Source organism: Uranotaenia lowii, chromosome 2 (genome assembly GCF_029784155.1).
Source record: "Uranotaenia lowii strain MFRU-FL chromosome 2, ASM2978415v1, whole genome shotgun sequence".
NCBI lineage: Eukaryota > Metazoa > Arthropoda > Insecta > Diptera > Culicidae > Uranotaenia > Uranotaenia lowii.
In genome coordinates this window covers 216,818,983-216,838,167 of record NC_073692.1, presented here as the reverse complement: position 1 = coordinate 216,838,167, position 19,185 = coordinate 216,818,983, and the positions used below count along the sequence as shown (strand labels likewise).

The 19,185-nt window shown below is 34.1% G+C and overlaps 1 protein-coding gene across 2 annotated transcripts; it reads right to left on the bottom strand.

The window, feature by feature from the left end:
- Window positions 1–6,078: 6,078 nt before the first annotated feature.
- On the bottom strand, window positions 6,079–18,239 carry LOC129749538 (peroxisomal acyl-coenzyme A oxidase 3). 2 transcript variants are annotated; one of them, XM_055744521.1, is made up of 6 exons: window positions 17,952–18,239; window positions 17,466–17,536; window positions 7,999–8,939; window positions 7,353–7,943; window positions 6,656–6,810; window positions 6,079–6,602 (listed from the first exon to the last, which is right to left on the bottom strand). In XM_055744521.1, the coding sequence occupies exons 2-6, from the start codon at window positions 17,489–17,491 to the stop codon at window positions 6,204–6,206; spliced, it is 2,112 nt and encodes a 703-aa protein (XP_055600496.1). In that variant the 5' UTR covers window positions 17,492–17,536; window positions 17,952–18,239; the 3' UTR covers window positions 6,079–6,203. The 2 variants fall into 2 exon arrangements, with proteins under 2 accessions (XP_055600496.1, XP_055600495.1); XM_055744520.1 differs by lacking the exon at window positions 17,952–18,239 and having other exon boundaries at window positions 17,466–17,806.
- Between the last annotated feature and the right edge of the window lie 946 nt (window positions 18,240–19,185).

The following is a 19,185-nucleotide window of genomic DNA, read 5'->3' as shown; positions in this document are numbered from 1 at the left end:
ACACACTCAACAGCGTTTTATAGCAAATCTTAAGAGTGAACACAGTAAAATAGCAATACACTCACCTCTTTTATGCTCACGAGATACCTTCTCGATTTACAGCTTCTTGATCAGAAGAGATGCTGGTTATTGTCCTAGCCGCGAAAAAAAAAGAATGGCTACGTCGGCAGATAATTGAAACAATTAATGTCTGCGAAGCCTTCTGTTACCAGCTTTTAACAACTATTTTTTTTTGCTGATCTTGCCAAACTATCCGGAATATCACCCGTTCACAGTTTTCCACTTCGATATCGCAACTGATTTCTTTGAGCCAATCCTACAATGTTTGTTCAGCACTTCACTATTGCTCAAGTTTTATGTATGTATGTATGTATGGATCTGTTTGACTGGCAGAGAGTTTTATACTCTATATCACCACTACTTGTTTATATGTTGATTTTCGTTTTTTCGTAGGGATGCTCCTTTTTTCCATAATTTTCGATCATACTTTCTGTTTTTTAAATTTTCATGCGAGCTTTCTCTAGGAAACTGAGGATTTCCTTTAGTCTTGTTACTTCAAAATTTTGAATAATTTCGATCAGATTGGAATATCGATCCCAATCATAGTGATTCCTTATATGATTGAACTGAATGCATTTGAGGAGTGCATGCTCGGTGGTAAAATTCGTGTTGCATAGTTCGCACAATTTTGTGTCTCGAATTTTCATCACTCCTAAATAATAGGGTGAATAGTCATGGCCACTTAGTAAGCGATTCAAAGTGCGAATTTGAATGTTGCTTAGTTCGATATCCCAATACCAGGGTTTGGTAGAGAAATTTGATTGTAGTTCATAAAATTTGATTCCTTTACTTTCATTGTGCACCATGTTCCTGTACCATAAATTCGTGGATTCGAGTGATTCTGATTTGTATCTCATGTATGCATCATCGAGTCTCAGTTTGTTCTCGAGTAATATTGGTCCGTCTAATCCTTGTTTCGCTAGAACGTCTGCATGTTCATTTCCCTCTATTCCGACATGTGATGGTATCCATTGTATTTTTACATTTTTTGTTGTAGCTAGTGAGCATATGTCGTGCGTGACTTGATCAAATTTTTTGTTTGTTATGTCCCTTTTTAAAATTTTACAGGCCGACTGGGAATCGGTGAAAATTACAACTCCAGTTCTTTCTTCGTTGTGTATTTGTTCTAAAGCTACTCTTATAGCTAAAAGTTCTGCAGTTGCAATGTTAACATTATTTACTAAGGAAATGCTTATCTTTGTATCGGAAGAAGCGTCATAAATTCCAATGCCACATTTGTTCGTACTTTTAGAAGCATCAGTGTACCATTGGTCACGGTGACTATAATGGTTATTTATCATTTCTAGGGCCAGTTTTTTCATAACGATTGGAGATGTTTCATTCTTTTTCATTGTTGAGCCTATCATTTGATCTTCTATCTCGACTCTTATTTCTATTTCTGGTTTTGTTTCTGTGTATATCGTTTGAAATTCTTGTACGTTTTTAATGTAGATTCTTTCTAGAAAAGTGTACTTTACTTCACTTTGAACGTTGTCCAAATCTAAAGAGTGTAGTTGTTGTGCAATTAGATCGTTACGATGGATATGCAATGCAATACGTTTTTTTGCTAAATAGGTGCGTTTGAATGTCAGCGGTTCTTCTCCAGCTATTGCTGCTAGTGTGTTAATTGGTGTAGTTTTAGTACATCCTGTAGCAATTCTCAGACATTGTCTATTCGTTACTTCTAACATGTCACAATATTTCTTAGCTGTTCCTCCGTAGATTACTGCGCCGTAGTTCAGATAATTCCCGTACAAAGCTTTATGGTACAGCATCATCACTCTTGGTGTGCCACCATATCTTATACCACTGATTATTTTTAGCATGTTTTGTCTGTCCAACACATTTTGTTTAAGCGTTTTAACATGTATACCGTATCTGAGTGCCTGATCAAGTGTTATACCTAAATATTTGTAGCTCCTCACAGTTTCTAGGATTTCTCCTCCCATTCTTAAGTGGAGTTGTTTATCACTTTCTTTAAATAGCATTGCCTTTGTTTTTGAGCTATTAAGACGTAATCCTAACTCCGTAGCTTTTGTCATAAATCGGTTTATTTCTGATTGCATCTTTTTAATGGCTTTTTCTAAAGATTTTGCTTTGACAATTTTTAAAAAATCATCTGCAAACTGTAAAGTTGTTATATCTGGGTCAAGGTTTGTATTATGCAAAGAAGCTGTGTAAATATTGAATAAAACAGGTGACAATACATCGCCCTGTGGTACTCCAGTACAAATAGTTTGGCTGATAATTCCTTGATCGGTGTGAATGAGGGTTTTCCGGTTGTTTAAAAAGTTGTAGATCCATGTACATGTATCTTCATTGAAACCATTTTGTATCATGATACTGTATAATTTATCAATGTCGACTGTGTTAAAAGCATTTGAAAAATCAAAGAAGACACCAATTGTGGTATAGTTGGCTCTTCGTGCTGCTTTGATTAGGTTTGTTGCATATGTAATACAATGTTCAGTAGACATACCTTTGCGAAAACCAAAAGATAAATCTGGGATGACATTGTTCTTTTCACACGTTTGTTGGATGTCTACTAATACTGCTGCATTTAATATTTTTACAACGGTTGGTAAAAGCGCTATAGGTCGGCTGGAACTTATTTCGTTTGGTGGTTTGTTGGGCTTCAATATAGGGATAATTTTTATTTCCTTTAGGTGATCGTCTAGAGTTGCTTTTTGCCACATTCCGTTTAACAATTCTATTATTTTTGTAACTGAATGTAGATCTAAATTTTTTAATGCATTATAGTTTATATAGTCTGTACCTGGTGATGATGTTGGGGATTTGTTTCTTATGAAGTTTTTCCAATGTCGATAGGTTAATATGGATGTTCTTGTATTGTTTGCTGGTGGGAGAGGTTCTCTGTAATTTGATGGGCCAAAGTTGCTGGTGAGAAACTGTGAAGCCATATCCTTGCAGGTGTTTATAGGATTGTTTTTAGGGTTGGTAACAGGGAGGAATTTTAATCGTCTAACGAGTTTCCAATTTTCATGTGAATTTCTAGGATCAATGGAGCTGGAGAGTTCTATCATTTTGTTTTTAATGTGTTCAAGTTTGGATTTCAAAAAAATAGCAGAAGATCTTTTCCAAAAAACTAGGTTTTCACTACTACAGCATTGATTGTAACTGCGTAGTGCGTTTTGTTTTTGTTCATAGAGCTGTGACAACTCCGAGCTCCAGTAATATTTTGGTGTATGTTTGCTTATTTTTTTGTGTTTTTTAGTTATATTCTGGGAAAGTTTAGACAGATCTTTCAAGTCTTCGAATTCCCAGTGCTCAACCTGTGCCATTTCCTCCGATATTTTTTGTTTATCGTAGTAGTATTTTTGTTTACGGTTTATCCTTAAATCCAGACAGATCTCAATAAATAAGTGTCCACTTCCTCCGAAATTTTTATCAACAACTTTCCATTGAACCACATTAAATAAATTTAGGGAACACAACGTTAGATCTATAGCACTAGATCTTTGATTGGAAACTGGAGGAATGTAAGTTACAGCTCCAGTGTTCAATAATAATAAATTAGCTCCTATTATGGCATCATGTACAATTGTTCCTTTACCGTTTGATTCTTGGCATCCCCATATTACATTATGACTGTTAAAGTCACCTCCTACTACTACTTTACCGAATCTAGCTGTTTCGTTAAAGAGTGTTGTTATGGCGGTTTCTAAATTATCGTTTGATATTCTTGGGTTCACATAGACGACTACTAGAGCCAGATCTAATTTAGGTATGAATATTCCCAGCGTTTCAAAATCGTCTGTTGTTTGTAATTGAATGTTGTCAAATTTAAATTCCTCCTTCAAGAATATTGCTACTCCTCCATACCCGTCAGCACGGGGTGCCAGATGTCGATGATAGCCTTGAATATTCCATCGTAAAGTAGAAATCTGTTCTGGTTTGACCCAGATTTCCGAAAGCAATGCTGCATCATAGTTTTGGGTATACAGTTCGTGTGTTAGTTCGTTTTTGTTTCGAAATAAACTTTGAATATTTGCCTGTAACACCTTGAAATCGCCGGTGAACATTATTTGTCTCCTGCAGATCCTAGCATTTTATTTAATTCACCCAAGATGCAAGCTGATATTTCTCCTCCTTTTGTGCCATGTGGTTTCATAATAGTTTCTAATTTCATGCTAATTGTTGAAATTATTTGTTTCAGTTCTTCTTGTGATTGTTTTTTAATTGTTTCCTCAATTTCATTTTTAAACCTCTCTAGCTCTCCTGTTTTATACTTATTGAACATCCCTATGCCTCTTGTTTCCTCTTTTTCTTCTTCCATTTTACGTTTTTTGGCGAATTCGTTTTGATTTAATCCCAAAATACTAGCCACTCCTGGTACACTATCTGTTTCTACATTAAGTTTGTTTGGTTCTTTATTTTCTTTTTTAGATCTATTTCTCTTGTCGTTTGAACTCCACTCACTTCGCTTTGGTTGGAGTTGTTGTGGAAAACTACGCCCGCTAGCTGCAACTCTGGAGTATGATTCTGCAATTGTTGGAAAATCTTCTGTAGTCCTCAAAACGTCAAACATATTTTCAGTTGGAACCTCGTAGTACTGCCTTGCCTCCTGGTAAGTCATGCATTTCTTAGCCATTATTGCCTGTAAGTCGTTTTCTTTCTTCCATCTAGGACACACTCTATCAGTCGTCTTATGATTAGAATTTGGACAGTACAAACATTTTAAAACGTTACAAGAATTTTCTGTCGAGTGTTCTACAGCACATGACATACATTTTTCAATCAACGCTTTACAATTTTTGGACAAGTGGTTATAACGAAGACATTTAAAACAGATTATCGGTTTTCTAATGTACGGTTGGACTTTGTGTATCACAGAATATATACTGATGTTATTTGGCAAAGTATTAGTACGGAAAACTACACCCATTTTATACGTGGGTTCCTTTTTCTTGTCTTTATAGCGATGCATACGAAAAACGGAATCTATTTCTGCTTTGGCCTTGATAAAGTGTTTTACTTCTTCGTCTTTCATTTCAAGTGGTATACCAGAAATAACTCCTGTCACCGTGACGAATTGTTTTGGAACATAAGATTTGAATCCCTGTAGATTTAGATTCTGGCAATTTGCCAATCTATTGGCATCTTTAATATTCCCTACGTACACTGTTACTTTGTTTCTAGCTGTCTTCCTGATATCATCGATACATTTGTCAAAACCATTTTGGTGTAGCATTATTCCTATTTGTAACCTGTTAACAACTTTTCGTTTTTCTACATCTGTGTTCTCTACTATTACGCGATACGGACGGCAATCCCCATTTTGGTAATTGTAGTTTTTAAATGTTTTTCTACTTGCTGCGTCGACGTGATCCTTTCCTCTGCTAGTTGTTTCCATGTCTTCTTCCATCCTTTCTTGTCCTGGATTTAGTGTCGGTTGATTGAGGTTAAGTACTGATGCTGCTCCATCTGGAGCAGCATCCTCGCCACTCATCTTAGTACGGTCACTTATTTATCACAGAAGGTATACTTGTGAATTTATCGCTAAAATTATCACAGTTCTTCTTAATAATAATGACAATACAACAGTTTAAAATAGCCAAAAATCCAAATTTAAAAAACGAGCATCCACACTCTTTCAATGTAAACATTGGAATCCGCTCAAGTTTTATTTCACCTACAACCGGCACAGAAGTCCACGATAACGATTTATGACTTCTAACTGTTATGCTCTAAAATCAAAAACTATCCCTGAGGCACGGGTTCTTAACAGCCTCGTCGCCACTTTAGTGTTTTAACAATTACTCTTAAGATTCGGATTAAAATAAATGTAAGTCGAGATGTTGCTTGCTAGACAGCGTAATTCCAACTGCCTTTTATTTGAATTTCAATTCTTCTTCCGGTGGTATTATTTTCAAACGATGTGTCGTCCATACTCGTTCAACGAGTTTATCAAAACACGACAATATTTTTTCAGCTTTATTAGCTCTTGATATATGAACCTGGCCTTTATAAACATACTCAAAAATTAAAGTATTAATATCAAAGTATAGCTTTTTATTTACCATTACACCTCATATCACATACGTTAATAGAATTTCTTAATCACCTTCACAGTTTTGACCTGTATTTTGTAATCCTACACCAACGCTCTTCGAGCAAGCAATCTACAGCTTAGCTTTGACATAGTCCGTGAATACCATGTCGCGCCACCAGCTGGGTCTCTGGAGGGCCTCCGGAGCCTGTAAAATAGCAGTTTCCATGTGTTTATAAACCTCGCCGTCACTCATTCCTAGCGGAGAATTAAGAACGAAATCAGGTGGTGCAATCGCATCTATTATCGCCATGGCGTCTTGTTTGATCAGCGACAACAAGTTCAGCTGCGATTGTTGCAACAGGCCTAGAGCATTGGGAATATTTCCAAAGTATCCACCCTGATAGAAACATCCAATGTGCTTCAAAACGACATTGGTTCCGTAGAAAGACACCAAGCGACCAATAGCAATTTTTTCCGGACCCTCTTCCAAGTTTCGCAAAAACTTGCCTGCTACAGCCAGTAACATTCTCTGAAAAACGATTAAGTTTATTTTTTGTAAAATCAACGAAATTTTCAAAGTACCTCTCCATAGGCGATGGACAACGTTCTAGCATAGAACGATTGGGAATCATTTCGTGCCTCAAATGATGATTTCCCCTCCTTTTTAAGTTGGACGAATTTTGCATGTGTTTCTTCCAGCAAATAGGCCACCAACCATTCGAGCGCGTTCAGTAAAGCTGTGGGATGTTAGATAAACAATTATTAGGACTTTAAACCTACAGGGAAATTTTGCTAAAGCTCTATTCAATCCCTGAATCACTTTCTCAGATACTTGTATATATACTTCTACAAGAATTGAAGTGTAAACATGAACTTGTTGGTTACCGACTTTTCACATTTTTTGTTGTTCGGTTAAAATTACCGAACATTTGTAAAAAATTATGGAACGCTCGGTTATAAAAAAAACACCGAATTTATACAGTTGTTTGGTAAATAATGCGATTTTTCGGTAATAACTACTTAGCAACAGTTATTCTGACTAATTACTCATTGAGTCTTTTTTGCTGCATAGACAATAGCCTCTGTGAAAAATTACAGTACGTGAGTTATAAAAAAAAACAACCAAAGTGATAGATGTACTCCGTATTTTTTAAATTCGGTAAAGAACTTCTTATTTCCGCGATTGCCTTTTTCTATGTAGTTAAGTATATTTGTGAAAACCATTTTCGATATTTATAATCTGCCAATACCAAATGATCATAACCAGGAAAATATTTACCATCAATTTGCGTTGCATCACATGGGGTCTTCCAGTTTGCCCTCGCTTTCAGTAGCAGCGTAGTGTGCTTGAGAAAAGCTGCCGATCCTAGAGGTGAATCACTCTCAAAGCTTTCATATCCTCGGGCTCTCATGCTGAGTAACCAATTGGATGCCTGTTGGATCAAGACATTGTTTTCTCCTTCATAGGTACAGTTGGGATCGTTATCGCCTCGTATATCGCCGAGTGTCGAAAGTTTCAAAAATCCGTGTCCACCACAAGCTTCGCGGCTTTCCTGAATTCCATCCCGGGCAGCCCACGCACACACAGGCTTGGCAGCTGACGATAGGCCATGTATTTCCATTCCAACGTTTCCGGTTTTTTCTCCCATCAAAGTTTTCAGTATCACATCGCCGTATACCTTCGCAAACCATCTGTTGAAAATGGTGATCGTGAAGGCATTTGCAAGGTGCGGAAACAATCTGAACTGCTGTGATTGATATTCCAACACCGGTAACTCTTCTGAGTCATCCGATGGACCGAACTGCTTCCTGCTGGCAGAATATCGAACAGCAATCGTTATGGCTTTGGTCAAATAAGCGTTGGCAATACCTGAAATGTTAAGGGATAGTTATTGATGATCATTGAAAGTATGCGAAACCCTTACCGCAAATATTAACTCGTCCACCAGATAGAGCACCCAGTGAAGCACCAAATCTTTTACTTGGGTCTTTATATGGCGAAACAAAAACTCCTTCTTCGTTAACGTCGCCAGTTTTAGCCAGCAAGTTATCCCGTGGAATACGATAGTTTTTGAACATTACAAAACCATTGTCCATACCGTGAACTCCCGACTTTTCACCCATGTCGCCTACGATAACACCAGGGTACGCTTTCAGTGTCTTCGGATCTCTGATGGGAACCACAAATGCGTTTAACCCATGATGTTTACCATCACCAGTGTAAAGCTGGGCGTAACATATAGCATACGAACAGGTCTTTCCCAAATTACCGATCCAACATTTGGCAGCTTCAAAATCCGGAGTATTTAAGACGTATTCTCTGCTCTTTACGTCGTACGTCGCTGTAGTGCGCATTCCTTTGGCATTGGTTCCGTGGGAAAACTCCGTAAGTGCAAATGCCCCTAGAAATTCTCCCCTTTGGTTTGCGTCCACCAAGTGTGAAAGCCGACCTACATCGAGTGTTTGGATAACTGAAGGGAACATACCGTATCCCAGTGAGAATTTCATGGCAAAACTTGCATCGAAAGCCATCAGCATGTTGTGGAAGAATCCCATCAGGTCAGGTCTCTCGATGAATCTCTCGATGCCGAAAAGGTTCGCCTCCCTGATGACATGCATTCGCTTCACGGCCAAGTGACGACTTTCGTCCATCGTGAGCGTTCGATCTGGATGAGCGAAGACAGGATGGCCTTTGAGAAAGCTCCATGTTTGGTGCTGCAACTCCAATGAATCGGCATCATGCAGTGCTAGTCGCAACTTACGCCAATCTACTGAACTTTTCTGGCGGTAGTGCGTGAGCGGACCGGATTTGGGCAGTTCTGGGAAGTAGTTCACGTTGTTCAGCAGTGCCGTTTGCTGGGATGGCCTTTCGGGATAAAATAATTCAATTACAGTGAATTTGTATACATTTATAACGACAATAAAACATTGAAGTATAATTATCGCTTAAATAAACTCAATAATATCGAAATTGATTGACGATGTTAAACAGGAGTTATCTCTCATAAACTAGAGTTATCAGATCAAGAAACATAACGAAAATTAGCTCAAAATTCTGTGAAGTTATAGATTATTCAATGATTCCGGCAATCTTGCCTCAGACCTCAACATCTGACTTTCTTGATTTAACTAGTAAAATCAGAAATTTTTCGAGAATAAACAATTACAGGATACCTATTTTGGCTGCATTCAAAAGTGTTATCATTCGTAAATGGGATAACAGATAAGGGTACAGCATATGGTATGTTTTCAACGCATACGATGGTATCATTATCAATAAACCTTACAAATCGAAAAAAAAAATATTAATTATGATCACTTGGTTCAGGACTAACGCGCTTTTGATTTGTATTCCAACTTAGAAAACACCCTGTGCATTAGGGTTGCAATAGATGTATGGGAAAAATTTCATAATCGAATTTTTAAAACGGGCTGAATTTATTCATTTTGTAGATTAACCTAAAAACTGACCTGTTGGAAAATGCTTTTTTTAAGTCATTTGGCATCAAAATTAACATGTTGACAATTTCCTTTGATTCCCCTTTAGGCAATTTTGTAGGGTTTAAAAATTGTAACTATGAGCTCTTTGAGAAACCCCTTAAACAAGTCCGATTGAGCTTTAATTTGGCACAGGTCACATTGTATGCATTGCATATTTCGATGGACATACAAATTCACTATAAATTATCAGTTTTGCCATAAACGCAACTAATCCAGATGATGTTGAACTCATACATAGTTTCTAAAAAAATCAATTTTTCTGTATTTGGCCTTAAAACCATTTATATACGATAAAGGCTAAAATTGAAAGAAAAATGTCAAATATTCATCTCTGTTGTAGATCCTTCAGTACCAACAATGAACAATTTTTATTCCATGCCAGCTTGCACAACTTCCTTAAAAATATTACTTTAAGCCATTTTGAAAGCCACATCGCATTATATGCTTGAGTAAAGCTTCCTTATGTTGTTTTATGGGGGCTTATAAACTAACCTTCAGAGTCAAAGCTTGCTTAAAACTACGAAATCAACTTTGAAAGCAAATTTGTTTAGCAAAGATTTTTGGTGAAGTGTACCGTCAACTGGGGCAACATGCAACAATTTTCAACTTCAATGGCTTCTAAAAAGCTTATGTTCACAATTAATCCTACCCCTTATGCATCAAAAGTTTTAAGGATGCTGGGGTATCAAATTGGCGTAGTTAGAAAAATTATAGGTTTCTTCAGTTATTTTTAATTTTCTAAAAACATGCGATTTTCACCCTTCTTAGAAAATGGGGTAACTTGCAACAAACTTTGTTTTTAATGAAAAATCTTATGAACACGTACGAAAATTTATAGTTTTTAATATATTAGCGATACCTTAAAGATCATTACGCATGAAAACACCAATTGCAGTAGTTTTTGGGTCTGTAATAACTAATTTTCACATTTTTTCTGAAAATGAAGATGCTGCATACATTTAGGGGTTAAATAATGCTACAAAAAAATCTAAAAGCAGAAATTATTAAAATAAATGTTTGGATGAATGAAATTCCAATGTTTACAAACGCGTGATGTAAAACATTCATATTCCAACACATGGAAACGAGATAAACAAGGTATTTCTTTGATTTGCATTTTGTTGCATTTAACCCCAGACACCAAACGGAATTATAAAAATATTTTTTTTTAAAAATTGGGTGATTGTTCGAAAAATATTTTTACACCAACAATGTTGCTATAACATGAGAAAACCAGTAAAAAGTTTGTAGGTAAAATTATCAAGCCGATCCGTCATACTGGGTAAAGTTTTTTTCGGCATCAAAAAATGTTAAAAATTGTACATTTATTGCTCGATTTTTCAAATTTTACATAAAAATGAAAAACTTAAGAAAACTAGCTTAAGATGTGAGAAATTATGTCATCATCATTTTGTGATCATTAAAAGATAACTTTATTACAGTACATTAAATTAAAAATTGATTTAATGTAGTGTTATATAAATGTTGCATCGAACCCCGCTGTTGCATGATGCCCCGTTTGACGGTACAGACCCCGTTCGTTTTTGGCAACACGCCCGTAAATTTTATGTTGCCAAAATCGAATGTTGCCAAAATCGAACGGTTTTTTTTGTCACTTTTTTATTTCAAATTTTTACTTCAAATTATTTAAAATTGATGTAAAACCTTATATTAGCATAATTTTTTTTAATTTGGTTCAATTATATTAGTTTTAAGCAGTAAAACATGGAAAAATTCGTGTTTTTACAGTTTAAAACTCTTATACGTTAGCCAAATTGAAAAATTTCATGCTAATATTACGTTTTACATTAAATTTGATAAATTTGAAATGAAAATAAAAAATTAAAAAGTTACAAAAAAAAACCTTATTTTTTGGATGTTGCCAAAATCGAACGGTTTTTGCTCGGATGTTGCCAAAATCGAATGTTGCCAAAATCGAACGGGGTCTGTATATGAAAATGTAGTATAGAAATAATCGCCCCTCGAAAAAAAACCACAATATACGAGTTTTGACTTGAAAAATCCAATAATATTATTTTCAGAGAAAAAGATAATCTCGATTAACGACGCGAAAATAACTTTCGGTTTGACACTGGTTGGTTATATCCAAACATGGCATGGCGAACATTGAGATATTTGTTTGAAGTGAGTATAGTTTCAGTTAACAAAGTTGTAAATTCAGCAAGATGACCAACAACTGATAATTTTTAAGCAAGTTTAAAAAAATGTATCTTTGCTTTATCCTAGTTTTATGCCAGCAGAGCCATTACAGGGATGAAACATTCTCCCAATACTCTCATCGAGTATACTTTCTCTCTCCAACCAACTTTATCAGAGTTTCATCACAGCTTTGTTAGACGTTTCTCTCAAAAGAAAAAAAAAAACGAAAATCTCTCTGCCTGTGCATCTACCCTCTCTCTTTCTAACAAACTTTATCAGAGTTTTATCACAGATTAGTCACCTATTTGTTTGGAGCTGCTCTAAAAGCAAACAAAAACACTCCATTGTCACGATTGAAACCTATCTCTCGGTTTTACGATGTCTATTAATTATTCAGCATAGATTTCTTTGATAAAACAGACAACAAAACGTAAAGCAAACAGAAAAGTAAGTGTTTAATTTTAGCTTTAGCAGAGCTTACGTAACAACAAATGTTTTATCCAAGCTTTTATAGAACATTGAGCATTGTTGAAAAAAACATTAATGAAATATTTCAAACATTTTTGGGAGTGAATCTTTAGAAAACAATGATAAAACTGTGATACATTGAATACACCTTTATAAAACAATGTTAAAATTTCAATAAAACCAAATGGCTTAAATCTAATTTGTTTTTCGCTGAAAAAAAATCACAGAAGTTGTATTTTATGATTACAAACAACTTTTGTTCCACAAAAAAAACTTATTGATGGAAAATATTTAATTTATCAAACAAAATTATTTAATCAAGTTTTTTTTATTTTATCGTGTTTAACCAACTCCGGTTGTTTTTTTTTCGAAAAATCAATCCAGCATGATTTTTACATTTGAGGCTACATATTTATTTTTTTTTTTTTTCAAAAAGAAAAACTATATAATACTATGTTTTTCTCAAAAAATGATTATTCTTAGTAAAATGAGCCATTTTCTCGTTTTTAAGATTTTAAGGCAGGTTTGGACAAGGATAAAGTGTTACTTGGGAAGAACCCAAAAAAATTTGCGTATTTCCTTCCTGTCTTACAAGACTTTTAAAATTTCTTGAAAATTAAAAAACTCATGACCTATTTTACTATTAAGTATAACTTTTTTTTTGTGTATTTGTATAGTTTTTAATTACACTAGTGTACAAAATTTAAAAAAACGTGAACTTTATTGACTGACCAATATTTTTCATGTAAAATCGGGTGCTGAATCCGAAAATAAAATTTATAAAAATCTCAGTAGAACAGTTTTTGAGTAATTCTCCGAATATAAAATTTTGGAAAAATAAAAAAAAGTACTTGTACTTTGATTGATATAGCTCGGACTATACAACAGTAAATTGAAATCTCTTTTTTGCGTATTAAAGGTGAACAAATTTTCTATCGATCATCTGAACATTATTTTTGCGCATCATCAACAGTATTTTTGATATTAGTGGCTTTATGATAAAAAAATGTTAAAAACGCATTTTTTTAGAGAAATTTTGTTTCAGCGAAAGTTTTAGACTTGGTAACATTTTAAAAATCTGATTTTGGTAGTTGGCTCTCAATGTGAGTTCAAAACAAAGATTTCAAGTAGTTATTTACCAAAATCGGTTGAAAATTGAAGAAGTCACGGTTACTTTACCATAACAGTAATTTTTTGCATTTTTAATAACACTAGTTTACAGCATTTTTGAACTCAGTAAACTGAAGGTCATTTCCAATGTAAAATCGAGCGCTGAATCCGAAAATAAAAATTCAAAAAAATCTTAGTAGAACCGTTTTTGAGTTATGCTCCAAATATGAAATTTCGGAAAAATTAAAAAAGTTCTTGTACTTAGATTAAAATATCTCGGACGGCATAACAGTAATTTTAAATCTCTTTTTTGCATATTGAAGGTGAATAAATTTTCTATCGATCATCTGAACATTATTTTTGCGCATCATCAACAGTATTTTTGATATTAGTGGCTTTATGATAAAAAAATGTTAAAAACGCATTTTTTTAGAGAAATTTTGTTTCAGCGAAAGTTTTAGACTTGGTAACATTTAAAAAATCTGATTTTGGTAGTTGGCTCTCAATGTGAGTTCAAAACAAAGATTTCAAGTAGTTATTTACCAAAATCGGTTGAAAATTGAAGAAGTCACGGTTACTTTACCATAACAGTAATTTTTTGCATTTTTAATAACACTAGTTTACAGCATTTTTGAACTCAGTAAACTGAAGGTCATTTCCAATGTAAAATCGAGCGCTGAATCCGAAAATAAAAATTCAAAAAAATCTTAGTAGAACCGTTTTTGAGTTATGCTCCAAATATGAAATTTCGGAAAAATTAAAAAAGTTCTTGTACTTAGATTAAAATATCTCGGACGGCATAACAGTAATTTTAAATCTCTTTTTTGCATATTGAAGGTGAATAAATTTTCTATCGATCATCTGAACACTGTTTTTGCGTTTGACCAACAGTATTGTTGATATTAGTGACTTTATGAGGAAAAAAAATTATAAAAAACGCATTTTTTTTGAGAAAATTTTGTTTCAACGAAAGTTTTTGACTCGATGGTAGCATTTAAAAAATCTGATTTTCTTTTACGCTTAAATGTCAATTCAATACAAAGATTTCAAGTGGTTATTTATCAAAATCGGTTGAAATTTGAAGAAGTTATGGCTACTTTACCATAATCGTATTTTTTGTAGTTTTTCATAATTTAACGAACCGCAGTACACTTATCATAGTATAGGAAGAATGAAACATGATAAATCTCACTCGCACCAAGTCAAAATTATTTATTAGCTTACCAGAAGGTCTCATGCCAACTTTCAGGAAGATCTGACTATAGGGAGGGGTTGCTTGAGTCTCAAACGTGAATAAAATTTTGATGTATTTTGCCCGGAAGGAACAAAAAATACTGGTTTTTCATCAATAACTTTTTTCATCACTAGTTGATTATTTTTTATGGTTAATTTTCTTAAAGCCTAAAATGAGACAAATATTTCACCCGAAAACTGTTACTCGATTGGATTTGAAACAGATAAGTTATTGCGGTTCAAAGATTGTATTTTGGTCGAAAATTGTCGTATAAAACGCAATGCGTAAAAAGTACTCATTGCGTGTTGGACAAAATTTGCGGCCTTTGAACCGCAATAACTTTTCTGTTTCAAATCCAATCGAGTTACAGTCTTCGGGTGAAATATTTGTCTCATTTTAGGCTTTAAGAAAATTAACCATAAAAAACAATCAGCTAGTGATGAAAAAAGTTATTGATGAAAAACCAGTATTTTTCGTTCCTTCCGGGCAAAATACCTCAAAATTTTATTCACGTTTGAGACTCAAGCAACCCCTCCCTATGGGCAGATCTTCCTGAAACTTGGCATGTGACCTTTTGGTAAGCTAATAAATAATTTTGACTTGGAGCGAGTGAGATTTATCATGTTTCATTCTTCCTATACTATGATCAATGTACTGCGGTTCGTTAAATTATGAAAAACTACAAAAAATACAGTTATGGTAAAGTAGCCATAACTTCTTCAAATTTCAACCTATTTGGCTAAATAACCACTTGAAATCTTTGTTTTAAATTGACATTTAAGCGCAAAAGAAAATTAGATTTTTTAAATGCTACCATCGAGTCAAAAACTTTCGTTGAAACAGAATTATCTCTAAAAAAATTCGTTTTTTATAATTTTCTCCCTCATAAAGTCACTAATATCAACAATACTGTTGGTCAAACGCAAAAACAGTGTTCAAATGATCGATAGAAAATTTATTCACCTTTAATATGCAAAAAAGAGATTTCAAATTACTGTTATGCCGTCCGAGATATTTTAATCTAAGTACAAGAATTTTTTTAATTTTTTCCGAAATATCATATTTGGAGCATAATTCAAAAACGGTTCTACTGAGATTTTTTTGAATTTCATTTTCGGATTCAGCGCCCGATTTTACATTAAAAATGTTGGTCAGTTAATCAAGTTCACGTTTTTTTTTAAATTTTGTAAACTAGTGTAATTTAACGAACCGCAGTATACTAATCATAGTATGTAAAGAGTTAAAAATGGTAAATCTCACTCGCTTCAAATCAAAATTATTTATTGGCTTACCAAAAGATCACATGCTTAATTTCAGAAAGATCTGACCATGCATAGGGGGGGGTGGGTTGCTTGAGTCTCAAACGTGAATAGGATTTTAAGGTATTATGCTTGGGAGAAGCAAAAAATACTGGTTTTTCATTAATAGCTTTTTTATCCACTAGCCGATTGTTTTTTCTGGTTAATTTTATAGAAGCCTAAGTAAAGACAAACATTTCACTCGAAGACTGTAACACGATTGGACTTGAAACAAAAAAGTTATTGCAGTTCAAAGGCCGCAAATTTTGTCTAACACGCAATGAGTACTTTTTACGCATTGTGGTTTATACGATAATTTTCGGCCGAAGATTGTATATCTTTGAACTTTTTTGTTTCAAGTCCAATCGTGTTACAGTCTCCGGGTGAAATATTTGTCTCAGTTGAGGTTCTAATAAAGTCAATCATAAAAAACAATCGGCTATTGAAGAAAAAAGTTATTAACGAAAAACCAGTATTTTTGGTTCTTCCCGAGAATACCTTAAAATTCTTTCCACGTTTGAGACTCAAGCAACCTCTCCCCATGGTCATATCATTCTGAAATTTGGCATATGACCTTATGGTGAGCTAATAAATAATTTTGACTTGGAGCAAATGAGATTTACCATGTTTGATTCTTCCTATACTATGATTAGTATACTGCGGTTCGTTAAATTATTAAAAAACGCAAGAATTTCAGTTATGGTAAAATAACCGTGACTTCTTCAATTTTCAACCGATTTTGATAAATAACCACTTCAAATGTTTGTTTTGAATTGACAATTAAGGCTAATTAAAAATAAGATTTTTTAAATGTTACCATCGAGTCTAAAACTTTCGCTGAAACAAAATTTTCTCTAAAAGTTGCGTATTTTATATTTTTATTTCTATCATAAAGTCTCTAATAATGTAATGCGCAAAAATGATATTCAGATGATCGATAGAAAACTTGTTCACCTTTAATACGCAAAAAAGAGATTTCAATTTACTGTTGTATAGTCCGAGCTATATCAATCAAAGTACAAGTACTTTGTCTGCCTTTAATATGCAAAAAAGAGATTTCGAATTACTGCTATGCAGTTCGAGATATTTTAATCTAAGTACAAGTACTTTTTTTAGTTTACCAAACTTTCATATTTGGAGCATAACTCAAAAACTGTTCTACTGAGATCTTTTTGAATTTCATTTTCGGATTCAGCGCCCGATTTTACATTTAAAATGACCTTCTGTTTACTAAGTTCAAAAATGGTGTAAACTAGTGTTATTATTTAATTATATTATCCTTATTATTATCCACAGTGAGCTATTTAATTTGTAACTGGTTCAATTTTCTATATATGTATTTATGCTTACTATTATCAAACACACATTGATTACATTAACCATGTATAGAGATAACTGACCAATGACAAGCATTTCATTAAACACAAGTTCAAAGGTAAAAACAAGTCCTACGAACACCATATCCAGTGCATGGAATTTACTAAATCGGTCTTTATAGACAACTGAGGCGTGCAAGATTATTTTCCATTTTTCGGTCAGCCAAATTGTGGAAATTAAAAATGCAGTTCTCCTTATCAATGTTCCAAGTTCACTTTCGTTATGTATTGGTACTTCTACTTACCTGTTTATTGTATTGAATTCATTCATCTTCTCTCCCGTTTTGAACCGCCAGTGAAGGTTGACCGATGAACACTGTTTGCGTATGGTTCCAAATTCAAGACTTAATGGGTTAGTGATTATTCTATCATAAGCAATTTTTTCGACAGCTAAGCTCCTGCTTGTGAATACATTTATTGTCAACCGTTTCAGAATCATTTATTCCACCAGAACTACACTGATTCGATCGAAGATGGTTTGAATATTACGTATAATAGGGTTTTGAGAATATCATTGATAATAACACTTTGTGCCCGACTTGTCCATCTAGTGGACTGAATGTAATACGCTATGAATGAACCATTGGAGGTATGCTACCCTATAATCAACTTAAAAATTGGACTACTTCTGTTCGAATGTTATAACGCTAATATTAAAGCAAATCGAAAAAAAAGCTTAAACGTTTCTAAGGAACATAATAGAACGATAAGCTACTGATAACATTTATTACCTTGATATGGAGTTATTTTTAAAATCACTATCGCTCGTTCGAATTTTAACGTTGACAACAACAAACTAATTTTTTTTAGTTAAGAATAATTTTGTTTCACTACCAAAAAAATATTAAAAAGTAAATAGAAAGTAGGTGGTACTAAAATTGGGTTTAACTGTAGCCACGAAACTTTGTTTCAAAATACTGTCAGGTGCACTTCAACCTCTTCTCCGGGCGACCGGTTAACCCCGACTGAATTATTTAAACGGATTTAATCAATGCAAAAAGTGTTCCTCTCCGATGCAATCTGTGAATGTACTTGAGAGTTATTAAATTCGTAACTTGTGGCTTGTTTCAAATGGAACGAAGTGTGTTGGTTCATATTTCCGTACATTGCTCTGGTACAGCTGCTGCCCTGCTTGCTAGTTAGACCAAGTTCATCTGAAGCAACGAAATGTTTACTCTCAGCAAAATGAATAGAGAGAGAGAGAGAGAGAAAGAGAATTTGAAATGGAATCGATGAACTTTTTCGGTAGTTCACTCATTAACCTTGCATGCAAGTTTTACGATCATTCGCTTAAAACATTTCTTCTTTATAACATTTGGACTTGACCGCTATGAACTTTAACTAGCTAATTTCTTTCAATGCCTTTAAAACCAGCGAGCCAAATCGTTCGTTCGATTTTCTTTCTGTTACGACACTGCATTGTAAACGTAGTTCAATGGCTTAAATTTCTTTGAGCTGAAAAGAGTTTTTAAATGGTAAGCATTAAGTTGATGATCATAAGACTCAATTCTTGAAGAAGTTTCAGTTTCAAAGCAGTTAAGAACTCACCATATAGAACCCAGCAAATCAATTTTGAAAAGGGTGAACAAACGGAGTTTTCAGTTGGGTGAAAAAGTACGCCCAGAGACCTACAGAAGGATATTTGGTTTCCGAGAAATAAAAAAAGAAAATAATATTTTTGCTGGGACCTTTTAGAGCTGTCAAACATTGAACGCGGTTTTCTCGAGACAGTGATGTTGGCGCATTCGCCATATTCAATGCTGGATTTCGCTTCTTTTAAGCTTTACGTCAAGGTTGTACATCTTTAAACTCTCGCATCATGTAAATTCCAGATTTTTTGTATTGACAGTACTTCTAATTAACTTTTCATGAGAAATACCTCTTTTTCATTTTTAATAACTTTCTAGCATTGGGCTCTACATATGTTGGTAAATGCATCTAGTTTCGGAAAACCAAAAACACCTC

What these genes read in the sequence shown, in the direction of transcription:
- LOC129749538 (XM_055744520.1), bottom strand. Translation starts at nt 17,659, where the DNA reads ATGATTCTGAAACGGTTGACAATAAATGTATTCACAAGCAGGAGCTTA. An exon ending in TGGACGAGTTAATATTTGCG is followed by an intron (nt 7,944 to 7,998) that starts GTAAGGGTTTCG and finishes TTAACATTTCAG; the next exon opens with GTATTGCCAACGCTTATTTG. An exon ending in TGTCCATCGCCTATGGAGAG is followed by an intron (nt 6,603 to 6,655) that starts GTACTTTGAAAA and finishes ATCGTTTTTCAG; the next exon opens with AGAATGTTACTGGCTGTAGC.